Source organism: Lissotriton vulgaris, chromosome 2_1 (genome assembly GCF_964263255.1).
Source record: "Lissotriton vulgaris chromosome 2_1, aLisVul1.2, whole genome shotgun sequence".
Lineage (NCBI taxonomy): Eukaryota > Metazoa > Chordata > Amphibia > Caudata > Salamandridae > Lissotriton > Lissotriton vulgaris.
The window spans coordinates 1,281,600,973-1,281,614,606 of record NC_141687.1 but is presented as its reverse complement, the minus strand read 5'-3'; the positions used below and the strand labels follow the sequence as shown (position 1 = coordinate 1,281,614,606).

The following is a 13,634-nucleotide window of genomic DNA, read 5'->3' as shown; positions in this document are numbered from 1 at the left end:
AACAAACAGAGGAAGCTCCCGCAAGGGCGGTGCTACGGACTTAGACAGGCTGATTCCTCCCTGGGGTCATTTATTGTCTTTAAAGAAATGACCAAACGCTAATACTTCCATTGGAGGGAATTTGTACTTACCCAGCAGCCTCCACTCAGTTCTCTGCCTTCTGTGACCCTCGTCCTGTGTGAGCAGACAAGAAAGGAAGATGTCTTAATATGAGCACATGTAAATATGGTATGGTGGGTTAGAATCCAAATAATCAATAAGAGAATGGACACTTGGTTAGAATCCAAATCAGGTGCTGAAATGGACACAGGTAGGAAAAAATACCAAATATTAATGGTAGGTCACCCACCTTTTGAAGTAATCAGATTCTCGGCTTGGGCTTCCTCATCCCCAGGAGCTCTGTGAAAAAAATAATACACCATTAGAGATAAAGACGAGAATCCCCACATCAGGGACTTATGAAAATTACACTGTGAGGAGGAAATCCCTTAAATGCAGTGTGATACCTATATCTTAATGAAATCACAAAATCAAGTAAAGACTCAAAGATTTGTGTAATCAGAGTGATGAGTGGTTTCAACGACAGATGTTCAGAGGGGATTGGAGCCCTTATAAATTAGGGCTCTGATACTGTCTGACTCTTGTACTTGCATCAAGGTTTTCTATATCACGTGTATCTCAGACGCTAAGACCACCTGTTTTAAAAGACTTCAACAAAGTTTGCCTTGAGGGGCTCCTGAGACCATCTTTATGGTCCCCATGAATTGGAACTTAAACCATCTACATTGAGGGACTCTGAGTCTGTCTGCATCAAGTGAAGTGCCTCTGAGACTGTTTACACAGGGGCTTAGCTACATTATGTGCAGCAGGTGCAGTGGCACCCATGCCTAGAGCCCTGAGGGGCCATGTGACCCCTGACAATGTTGTATTTGACTACCCGAGACTCAGTAAAGGGGGTCATTTTTCCTGCTTGCACTAGGTCCTATGGCATTCTTGCTAAGGTGCCTGCGCTGAAGAGGCAATATTAACCAATGGGATTCACAGAGCAGACAGACAAGACTCTTAGATACACTTGCCTATGAATTATGTTTAAGGATAGTACAGCCATATTTCGGATCGACATTCCTCTGAAACTCTCGTACCCGTAATCAGGATTCAATCTGATATCCACCCTACGCCCGCCCTCCCCTTGCCCCCTCCAGAAGGTGCAACCCAAACAGCATAATCAGTTTGACAGATTACCTTGGCTTCTGGTTGAAATTACCGCACCTGCACCTCCTGCCTAGGGTTAAAAAATAGAGACATCAAATCATCAGATATCGCATGAGTTCCTTTTATAATGCAGTGATATTCAAAGTACGGCCTAGGGGCTGCCTGCAGGCCCCGAGTTAAAAGCAGCACCGAGCTCCTGTTTACTTCAGCAAGCACTAACATTCAAAAAGATGTTACATAAATGGGGAAACTTTTAATTACAAGCCAACTGAAGTAAATGAAAATAACCTAATACGGTATCCTGCAATATGTAACTACCCACAAAGCACCACTCCCATCCTGCAAGCTTCGATGTGGCCCTTGGGCCCACCACAGACCATACTTTGTGCCCCTCGGAAAATGTAAGTATCTATGCCTTATTGGAATCTTCTCTCCACTCTTCTGGCTGTATATTTGTATGTGAAAAAAATGGCCTATATAGACACTGGTGTCAGCCTTCAGTGTTGGCCAGTGCCTGCGATGATAGAGTGTTTTGTGGAAAATAAGTGTTTTGTGGAAATTAAAAAGTTCAGATAGGGGCCATCACTGAAAAATACCCACCTTTTACTGGGCTATTCCTAAGTCTGATACTTACTGTTCCTCCCAATCCTTTCCCCCTCATTTTGGCCATTGCTTTCACAATTTCTGACCAATTAAATTCCAGATTGGTTACAAAAACATACAGGCTTCTCCTTAATGTTTCTATGAGTATAACTGGACATGGTAGGCTATGTAAATACATGTCAGCAGAGTCAAAGGAAAAACACATGTTGTGGGTGCCGACAAAACTGCCCAGGTTATGAGGAAATGTGGAATCGAGCAATATTTCCCTGATTCTACTGACAGTTTCCTCAAGCCATCAAAGAATCACCTTGCCTTTATTAACTGTTGCATTACCCACATTTTCCTTACAATGCTTTCCCTCGTATTGGCTGTTCATGTGCCTTATTTCATTCCAACACTTTCAGTTCACCTGGTTAGTTCTTCTACTCTTCTTCCCTTTGCAATGGTTTGTACTCTACTTATTGTTTCTCCAGAGCAGTACCTGCCCTTTCTTCATGTCTGTACTTCCCTTCTCTGTTCCCCCTGATTGTTTACATTATTTATTGTCCTAATATTTCTGAAGCTGTGATGACCTCTTTTACTCAAGGGCGATTCTCCAAGCGCCTCTTTCCTAGGAAGTCCACCAGGGCCAGCATCCCTGCTTGGAGTTACTGATCCGGAGTGGGGGAGAGGGGGGCGGCGGAGGGTGTATCAGTAAACAGGGTCAGCAGGTATTACGATTTGTACCCTCAGGTTACCATCGGAAATGAGGAATTATCAGACATTTCAGTTTCTTTCAGGAGCCAAAATGTCCACGTGAAAGGCATCAATCTGTAGTCTTCCAGCAGATCTTGTAATTCCAATGGGGCTGGTAACTCCACTTACCATTTGCCTGTATCTGATTGGAGCCTAATGAACATCTCTGTTGAGACCTTGTTTTGCTCGCTTACTGTAGTACATGGAGTTCTGAGACCTTAATGGACAGTGTGTCGGTAGCTGCCAAGAATCTGTTTGCCTTGTATTAACCAAGAAAAACTATACCTGGATTTCTCTCTTGGGTGAGCATAATTACACTTCTGATTATTACAGAAAGTTTAACAAGTCTGAAGTGATCATCAGATTAACCCTTCAGGTGCTGTGCTAAAGTCATACTTAGGGGTCACATCGCACCCTTCTGATAAATGCCTCTGTAGTGTTTCATGACCAAGTTACTTGCCTTTGGTAATGCCTTATCTGGCAGAGAATCTATTTAGCCGCAGATCCCTTACCTTAGAATTATCCCCCAGTGTCAAATTGAACACGGAAAATTTGCATGGGCAGTGCCCCTTCGCACTGGCAGTTGGCACAGTTCGACTCTACATGACGTCGTTCGACTCGCCATGGATTCCACCAGGCCAGAAGTGACGTCTGAGGTGCCTAAATAAGTGCCACCCAGGCATGCTGACGTCAGCTACTCTTTTTGACTGTCCCATTCAAGTGGAGCAGAGCCACGAAGTACACTAAACACTGGTGTGGAAACCTAAAGCCCTGAAAGGGGAAAGCCCTGTCCCCAGAAATCCATTGGCAGACGGGGAGGATGGGTGAGTCAGTAAGGAATCTGTGGCTAGATAGAGTCTCCCCCAGATAAGCTGTTTCCGAGGGTAAGTAACTTGTTCATCTGATAGACTTCTAGCTGCAAATCCCTTATCTTAGAATAGATACCCAACCAATATCTCCCCAGAGGTGGGTCGGCAGACCAATTTCACATGAGGAAGTCCTGCAGGACCGGATGGACAAAGTGCTCATCCCAATCGATCTGACTGTTCAGACAGTAGTGTTTGGTAAACGTGTGCAGGGAAGCTCACGTTGCTGCTTGGCAGATGTCCAGGACCAGAACTCAGTGAGCTAACACAGTTGCAGTATCTTTGGCCATGGAGGAATGAGCATGCAAACCCTCAGGGGGTTGCTTCTTAGCCAATGCATAGAAGATATTGATAGAGAGAACGATCCTTTGTGACGGGTCCCCTTCTGTACAGCCCATCATTTCTTCGCTCCAACATGCCCCACAAAGAGGTGGTCGTCCAATTGGAATTTTTTGTGTGCGGTGTAGGTAGAACAACAACACTGTTTTTGGTTCCAGATGGTGAAGTCGCTCCTCTTCCTTGGAGGGATGAGGCGGAGCACAAAAAGTACACTGACTGATGGTTTGGCCTGCCTAAAATGGAGTGACCACTTTCGGAAGAAAGCAAACTCTCTTACAAAGCACCAGTTTGTCTGGGTAGATGTTAGGATGATAGAGGCTTGGATGACAAGGTCTGAAGATCACGGACCCTCCGGGCAGATGTTATTGCCACTAGAAAGGCCTTCTTGATGGTAAAGAGCCTAAGAGGACAGTAATGTAAGAGCTCACATGGAGCGCACCCCAGTGAGGAAATATAAATGTTATGGTCAAGTAATGTTCCCTAGCGTGTACCCCACCGACTCCATGTACCAGCTAAAAGTGCATGTAACTTCCCTCCTGTGCCAGCTATGAAGACGCAAAAACATTTGCGTCCAACGTTAACATGCCCTCTTTCAGACCCACCCTGAATGGGTTGAATATTCCGTTTCCAAGTATGCTATGCCAACGTCTTTTTATGGTGTACTTTACACGTTTTTCAGCTCTGGCAAAGTAGGCCCTGAATTCTGCCATCGAGCCTTTTTTCTCTGCCTTCTGACTCTGAAAGCCTCAGCCCAGGCTGTCTCTGTACCCGTGACCTCTGCCTTACTCCCTGTGCGGCTCATGGCGCTTAGCTCAGCCTGCTGCCTGCCAAGACTGTATTCAACCTTCGAATTATCTGTTCCGCTCCTCGAAAATGCATTTCTGCCTACTAGTTTAAGTAAACATCCCCCCAGCTGCAGAGCAAAGGGCCCGGCCTCACTGTCTCCGTGCAAGTAATTCATAGCCTCTGTTACCATGGTAGGCCCATGCCCCTCGCATTCTCATGTAGACACTTAGGCGCTTATACACGCACTCCTCGTCAGTATAGAATAGCTTCTGCCCCAGAGACCTTTTCCGTTTAGATAGTATGGTTCCCAAACATCAGATATCAGATATGATAGAAGTACGAGTTGATCTGACATGCCAGACTTCTGTCTCTTTCCGCCAGAGTAAATGTCAAGTCCCCTGCACCCTCCAGTTGCACGTCAATCACACGTCATGCAGCTGCGCGCGCATCCAAGCCTCAGATTTCTGCTGACATTACAAGATTCTGCTTTGTTACCACCCACTTGTGACACCTACCTGTGACGTTTCTAGCACACACCTCTATGTTCACGCCTAGTTCACGCCTTCTAATTACGTATCACTACCACGTGGATGCTGTTATCTTGTTTCTCTCAGCTGTTACGCCTACTGTATTGGTTTCTATAATGCAACTTAAGTATATAAGCTATGTATTGTCAATAAAATATTGCTCTATCCCTTCCTGAACCCCTGTGGTTGCAGGAACATGATATCCAGGTCTTGACCATTCCTTTTTAAGGAATAAAACCCCTAAGAACTCTAACACCACGGACTCTGCCTCTTTCTTTCCGATTGAGTTATTATTGATTAAGTACTTACCTGCATAGAAATTAGGACGGTAAATCAAATATTTACCACATTATTCTGGCGCCCGAATAGGGACCCCTCCCCCACCCCACGCGCCGGTTGGTGCGTTGCAAGCTCTGTCCCCTGCCATCAGTTAGACGGAAACTACGCGTACTGGCAGGATTTCCTGTATCTCCCTCTGGCCCACGGAGGTGACGAAGACTGCGATCAGCACCCAGACGAGGCGGTGAGGAGTGCGGAGGATCCCGACCAGAGCCTAGCCGAAAGAAGCAAGGTCCGAGGTGTCAAGAGGCCCACCAGTTTCCGAAGTATCCACGTGTCGAGTCGAGTCGAGTCGAGTCCGGTCCAGTCGAGTTTTCCGAGGCCTTCTGTTTCCGTGCTTCCCGGTGAGTACCATTGCTGGGACGTATCAAGACGGGTTTGGGTACACAAATTCGGTCTGCACTGTTTTAGACAGTGTATCTGTACTGTTTAGCAGTACATCAGTTATTCAAGTTCTTGCACTGTTCTTAGCAGTGTATCTGTGCTGTTTAGCAGTACATCCAGTATAAGGGGGTAGTCATATATGTCTCAAATGTCTTTCATGTGATTAATGTCGTGGTATGAGTGTGACTGTTTTTAGTGTGCATTATTGTGTTCTTGTGTAACTAGCTGTATTCAGTATTAAGTAGCAAGGATTGAGCATTCAGTATTAAGTAAACAAGATGCCGTTTTTCAATAAGTTAAAGCAGATAGGAACTAGGAAAGGGATACTAGAGGAAGAAATTCCTATTCCCCCTAGGGACACTCCTGGAAATTTTATGTACCACAAGCATGGCTTAGATGCCATATTGTATCTAGATTTATGGGCCGATTATACTAAGCATCTAGACGAAAGACACAGATGGCCTGTTACCGGAACATGGGATGCTGAGTGCATCATGAAGGTAGAAGAAGCACTATGGAAAAAGAAAGCCAGACAATCTCAGAAAGACGCCATAGAATTTTGGCGTAAAGAATCACATAAACGTGCTGAAAAGGCACTCCGTATAGAAGACAGACTTAAAGAATCAGATAAGGCCCAAGAAAACGAATTAGTTACTGAAGGGATTCGAGTAAAAGCAGAACAAGTAGACCGCGCACGAAACAATCTTGTAAATGGTATGTATCTTGTGGCCGAGGGTTCGCCTGAAGCCACTTCAGAGATACCGAAAAATCTGCCGCCACCACTGGTTCGAACTAAAGTAAATCACAGGACTACTAAAGACATATTCCTGAATTCCTATCTGAACGATGTAGCACCCGCTTACACCAATCCACGTGCCCACGTCCCGCCTACTGACGGTGACGGAGATGGCAACCCGCCTCCAGACCCTACCCCGCCATTACCGCAATCAGGTTTCCCCGTTCGACAGTCCATCATTCCTCCACCTCCACCACTTCCCGCACCTAAAACTGATATACCGAAACCGCTTCTACCTGATCCTACTAAAAGACAAGTTCAAGTACACATACAGACTCCACAGAGAGATAATGTCCAAGCTTCCGCCTCAGGAGGTGCGACCGGGGGTTACCGGACCCCGCCACCAACACACAGATTACAGCTTAGGGATATGCAGAACCCTTTTACGTTCCAATCACCCCGTCTCGACATACTCAAAGAACCGCTTCCAGTTTGCAGATACGATCCAGTACCCGGCAAAGACGATAGGATGTTGATAGCATCACTACGATTGCGACAAGCTACAGATTACCTAATATTATTCTCAGGAATGAAAGAGCACCTAGATAGAATATATCATTTTGTCCAGACTGGGGAAGACCCTGACAGTATTAAGGAGGCCATGGCGCATCAGAAAGTTGACACCCAAGCATATATATTACGTTTTTTCATAAATTGTCTAATAAGAGAAAGAGACAGGCCTGAGACAGAACAGGATGAAATAGAGGCACTCAACAAGTGGGGTCAAAATATATCCGAAGGAAAACATGATAAAGGGGGTTGCATAGCCAGTATGTATAAGAGAATAAGAAAAGCAGTGATAGAAATACACGAAAAAGAGAAAGAAAAAGCCTCCGAGGAGGAGGAGGAAGAACCGGAAGAACAAGAAAGGACTACAGACACGATAGCGTATGTAGGTAAGGGAACTTACCTTAGGAAAGGCATTCGTCCAGAAAGCAAGAGAGTTTTTCTCTCTGGCATAACAAAACCGAATTCTCCTGAACATCAGTTCCAAGAGACTGATAAAAGGCTTCGAGAACGAATGGGGTACCATGTACTCAATTCTATGGATGAACAAGAACTAGCCCGGTCAGCAGTACTATGGGCTGACAATCCGAGCATATACAATGATGATACAGTAGCGCAGACATTTCTGAACCTCTCCCCAGACGAGCAGAAATTAGCAGGTGTATACATGATTCAGCACCTCCTCACGTTATACAGAAACCAACATTCTGATCCAGGTCCCTTACACGATACATTAGAAGCACTACTCATGGACAGATGGAGAGGTCTAAGTACCAAGTTAATACAAATAATTCTAGAACAACGACATAGATACAACACTTTCTTGAATGCCGAATATGTTCCCGCTCCGCCCCCAGAAAGAAAAATGTATCATATGGAGCGTCTGCATGGCATTGAAAGTCAGAACCCCTTACGAGAAGTGCATCCAGTTATGGGTACCGATAATAACCTGAAACGTGTGTATGTCCACACGCCTCTGACCAAATTAGAACTGTTGGAAATGAAGAAACTAGTACCCTGTCATGATAAAGACCCTGCAGGTTTTCACAGAGAACTTAAAGACATGTTACTGATGGGGGATTACACATATGAAGATATCATGAAAATGTTAAAGGTACTGCTGCCCACAGGCATCTACGAGAAACTCAAGGAAAAAGAATGGGAGGTGGGAGACAAAAAGATTGTATGGGCAGAAATAGAAGAAGAGGAGGAAAAACGTACCCCAGGGCTAGGCCTTGGGGAGAAAACTAAAGCATTACCAGGTTTGATAGTACAGGTTCTGCCAAGATTACTGACAACTAGAAAGGAAGATTGGGACGCAATTTCGGCCTGTAAACAGAAGCAAGATGAAGATACTAGTGACTTTTATTCAAGATTCGAGAAATGTTTCATTATTAATAGTGGTCTTAAACCAAGTAGCGAGTCGTACCCGCATCTTTTTGTATCAAAGTTAGTCGAGAATTCCCTGTTAGCAGTTAAAAACCGTGTATATAAAGTTGAAAGCACATGGCAAGCAAATACGCCATCCCAGATGTTACAAATGTTACAATACCATCAGAACAGAATCAGAGAAGAACAGGATCATGAACAGAAACGTATGAAAGACACAAAAATGAAAATGTTAGTGGCCCAATCAGTTCCAGCCGACAGCCAGAGAAAGGGTACGACCCAGACAGGTCACGCCGCAGCTCCCGTTAAAGGGACATGCAACTATTGCAAGCAGCCAGGTCACTACGTACATGAATGCCCAGTCTTGAAACATAATATATCAACAGGTAAAACTAAAGAAAGGCCGCGTCCACCTAGACAAGACCAGGTCCAACAGCAGACTTCACAGAATATACAGCCTATGCAGAATACACAGCCTACGCATGCTTCATCTCATACAGCACAGACGGTAGCGGTACCACAGCCACAGCCCATTGCCGCGACTCAGCAAGTTTCACAACAGATGTACCAGTATGCCCAATCTGCTTACCCCGATTATCCACGATACACATGAAACAGCCTAGAGAGGGAGTTTGGCTTGCCTCTTATTGAGATTCCTGTAGATCAAGAGGGTCCTTATGTACACAGTCAAGTATTGGGAAAAGACAGAAAGTTTTTAATTGACACAGGGGCAAGCCGCACAACAATCAGCCATGACGAAGTCCCAGGGGCACCCCTCTCAGGCTCACAGAATGTTTCCCTTGGTTTTTCAGGACAGCCTATTGTAAATGAGGTATCAGAACCAGTTCCCTTGGCTGTGGGTCCGTTATCACGTGTTACAGACTTGTTACTTACAAAATCATGTCCAGAAAACCTGTTAGGAATAAAGACATTGAAGGCTCTAGGAGCTGTGATATGTTGTTCTCCGGAAGGAGTTAGACTTTTCTTGCGAGATTTCAAGGGTCACTATGTATTACGAGAGTTTGATATCAGATTGAAAAATGTACCAGATCACCTGTGGGCACAAGGCCCAACCGATGTAGGCTGCATGCACATTACACCATACCGTGTTACACTGAAACCAGGTGTTGTTTTACCACGAATCAGACAATACAAGTTACCACCCGATGCTGTAGTGGCTTTACTGGAAATCATTGAAGAGCTCATTGCCCAAGGAGTGGTCGTAGAGACCGACTCTAATATCTGTAATTCCCCTATCATTCCGATTCTTAAACGTACTGATCCCAATGCACCGCCAGTATATCGGCTGGTGATTGATTTACGAGAACTGAATAAATGTATCGTACCACAGTACCCTGTGGTTCCCGACATCTCATCCTTATTGACTGCTATTGATTCAGAAGCAACGTTCTTTACTGTAATTGACCTCAAGAACGCCTTCTTCAGTGTGCCTATTGATCCAGAGAGCCAATATCTCTTCGGATTCAGTTTAAATGGACGAAGTTTCAAATTTTCACGCGCACCTCAAGGATTCACAGAAAGCCCCAGCATCTATAGTCAAGCACTGAAAAGACAACTAGATTGTATTCAAATGCCAGTTAACACCGCCTTACTGCAATACGTCGATGATCTGCTGATCACCGCACGAAGTGAACCCGAATGTGAACAAGCATCACTGACAGTTTTACACTTTCTGGCCGACAAGGGACACAAGGTGTCTCCTTCGAAGCTACAATTCTGTGTTCAGCAAGTTGTGTACTTGGGTCACTTGCTGTCCAAAGTGGGGAGACAGCTCACTCCTGACCGTATCCAGTTAATTGTAAATATGCCGCAACCCCAGACACAAAAGGAAGTGCGGGCCTTTATAGGCCTCACCTCGTACTGCAGACAATGGATTCCTCAGTATGCTTTTCTAGCCAAACCACTCATTCAGTTGACAACACAGGAGGCAGCGACTTCGACTGCCCTTCCTTGGACTCAGGAACACACACAAGCCTTTGAAGAATTAAAGAAAGCTTTATGCCAAGCACCAGTTTTAGCGACACCATGTTACAGCAAACCTTTTACACTTTTTGTTACAGAACGTGATGGTACAGCGTTGTCTGTCCTCACTCAAGATCAAGCAGGTTCACATAAGCCTTGCGCTTATTTTTCAAGTACATTGGATTCAGTAGCCCAGGCACTCCCTGCGTGCTTAAAGTCAGTAGCAGCAACAGCACTAGCAATCAGACAGAGCGACTCAATTGTTTTAGGACATCCATTAACAGTACAAGTTCCACATTCTGTAGAGGTTCTTTTAAACCGAACCCAGACTCAACACTTGACTATAGCACAACTGACAGGTTATGAATTAACACTATTCCAGCCACACATAGAAATCAGACGCTGCAGCATTCTAAACCCCGCTACATTGTTACCTTCGATTATGACAGATCCAGCTCCGCATGATTGTATAGAGATCATTAATGCAGTAACAAAGCCCCGACGAGACTTAACAGATGTTCCATTGACAAATCCAGACCTGACACTTTATGTGGATGGTTCATGTATGAGAACAAGTACAGAAGAATTAGTGGCCGCATATGCAGTGACCACTGAAACTGAAGTCAAAGAAACATATCGTATTGACACACTGTCCGCTCAAGCGGCAGAGCTTATTGCTCTGACCCGAGCCTGTATACTAGCCAAGAACAGAAATGTTAACATACACACTGATTCCCGTTATGCGTTCGGAGTTGTACACGACTTCGGAATGTTATGGCAAGAACGAGGTTTCTTGACCTCTCACGGTGCCAAGATCCAACACGGTCCCCTCATTCAAGCACTGTTAGAAGCAATACATCTGCCTTCAGGCATATCCGTCATGAAGTGTAAAGCACATACTAAAGTTACAGATTCTGTTTCCCAGGGTAACGACCTGGCAGACCAGACAGCAAAACATACAGCATTGACTCATACTCAGACAACTGACGTGACAAAGACAATAGTACCGACACATTGTATGACAGTCAGGGATCCCGCCCTAGATGTAATCGATATTCAGACACATGCTACTGCAGATGAAATAAAGAAATGGACTGAACTAGGAGGGATCCAGACAGATCAAGGTTGGATGACGAAGGGAAAATCTACATGGTTTCTCCCCGACTCTATGGTTCAAGTCATAATCAATACAGCACATAGTCCAGCACATCTAGGAGAGAAAGCGATGTTAGACAGTTTACAGAATCTCTGGTATAACAAACACTTACGAGCAGCAGCAAAACAGAAAGTGCGTACTTGCATGATCTGTTGTCAGTTCAATCCAGGTAAAAGCGTCCCTGTAGAGCAAGGTGGATTCCATCCTCCCGATCACCCTTTTGAAGTACTCCAGATGGATTATATCCAGATGGACCGTCGTCGAGGATTCAAATATGTCCTCGTAATTGTTTGTGCACTTTCCCGTTGGACCGAAGCATATCCAGTCCCAGATTACACTGCTCCGACCACTGCCAGGCAGCTGGTTCGAGAATTTTTCCCACGATACGGCTTGCCTCGTGTCGTGTACTCAGATAACGGACAGCCATTCTCATCCGAACTCATGAAACAGGTTTCCTTGCTGCTGGGATATCAGTGGAGATTCCATTGTGTCCGACATCCCGAAGCCGCTGGCCTTGTAGAGAGGCATAACCAGACATTAAAGACCCGTCTTGCTAAAGTTTGTAAAGAGAAAGGGGTCGACTGGGTAGTCGCCCTGCCCGTTGCATTGTTCTATATGAGGATGGTCGCCCACTCGCGATCAGGACTATCCCCGTATGAAGTGGTCTTTGGCAGACCACCGAATATGTGGGGGACGCCCATACCGAAGAAAATTACCGATGTTGATTGTAATATGCTGACAGATTACCTTGCCTCCTTGATGTCTGCACTCCAATCATGTCGTTCACAGGTTGCCGCAGCCTTCCCTGACAACACTGATGTAAAGCCGCATGATGTCCGTCCCGGCGACCTTGTGCTAATTAGGAACTTCGACAGGAAAAGTCCGCTGGAGCCCCGCTGGAAAGAGCCGAAGACCGTCCTTCTTACAACGAGGACCGCTATCAAAGTTGAAGGCAGAAAGGGGTGGATCCATACAAGCCATATAAAAAAGTGCAATGAACTGATGCCAGGAAAAGACTCGTTCACCCCTTCCAAAGACTGTATCGAACCTAGTGACTTTAAAGTTCCGAAACAAGAGAAAACTCCCCAAGAGGAGTACAAATTGAAACTCCGATCTAGCAAGTCAGACAGTTTAATTGTTTAAGTCCTCCCCTAGGTGAATCGGTTAAATAGTTTCTGACATGTACCCCCTAGATCGAGATAGAGAGAGAGAGAGACAACTCAAGAAACGTACATATCGCAAATCACTCCGCAGTCACTGTATAGTGACATTATTGATTATGTTTTTTCTAAGGCTTCTGATTATTGTTGCTAGTATATTGCTTCCTATATACTACCCTATTTTCAAGCGTGGACAATCTGCTTATAATGTCACTGCTGAACATTCCTTTAGTGAATTACCTCCCCACGAACTTTCTTACAGACTTGCGCTGCGCAACAACACATTCATTAGTATGTTACATCACTCCCATCAGACTAACAATGCTACAAACTGTTGGATATGTGGCCGACTCCCTCCCTACCAGAAATACAAGGGAGTTCTGCCCCTCTTTCCGTACCCGTTCACACACAATGGCTCCTGTGGTGCCTGGTTTAGAATAATTAATTCCTTAGATCCTGATATTGCTGTTTTTAAAGGGAGCTGGGTTTGGGGAAACTTGAACTTAGTTCTGCTTAATGCCTGTTATCCTGACAAGAAGGGACTTCCCATTAGAGTAGGAACTGATCTAGAAAATGAAGTATATGGATTAGGTAATTATACAATTAACCTTATGATTCTTACTGTTGAATCCGAAGCTGCACCAGTTCTCCCTGCTATGTCAGTATTACCAGTCACTGGTGAATTATGTGTCAGTAAGAAAGGTTCAGTACACTTAGGTCATAGCAAATGTACTACTGTGGTCGAATTCAGTGACCAAGGCAAATCTTCCTTTAGAGCTACCCGTCATTCCTACTTTGTTTGTGGTCATACCGCATACATACGCTTACCTCCAGATTGGGATGGTACCTGTT

At 45.0% G+C, this 13,634-nt stretch overlaps 1 protein-coding gene across 1 annotated transcript in view; it reads right to left on the bottom strand.

Moving 5' to 3' along the window:
- The window catches only part of LOC147732501 (FXYD domain-containing ion transport regulator 6-like), a 281,659-nt gene that overhangs the window by 23,943 nt on the left and 244,082 nt on the right, over positions 1 to 13,634 (bottom strand). The window contains exons 5-7 of the mRNA XM_086957024.1: positions 1,243 to 1,282; positions 350 to 399; positions 132 to 174 (exon numbers count right to left, since the gene is read on the bottom strand). Coding sequence (XP_086813150.1) covers positions 146 to 174; positions 350 to 399; positions 1,243 to 1,282 — 119 coding nt within the window. The 3' untranslated portion in view covers positions 132 to 145. The remainder of the gene's footprint in view (positions 1 to 131; positions 175 to 349; positions 400 to 1,242; positions 1,283 to 13,634) is intronic.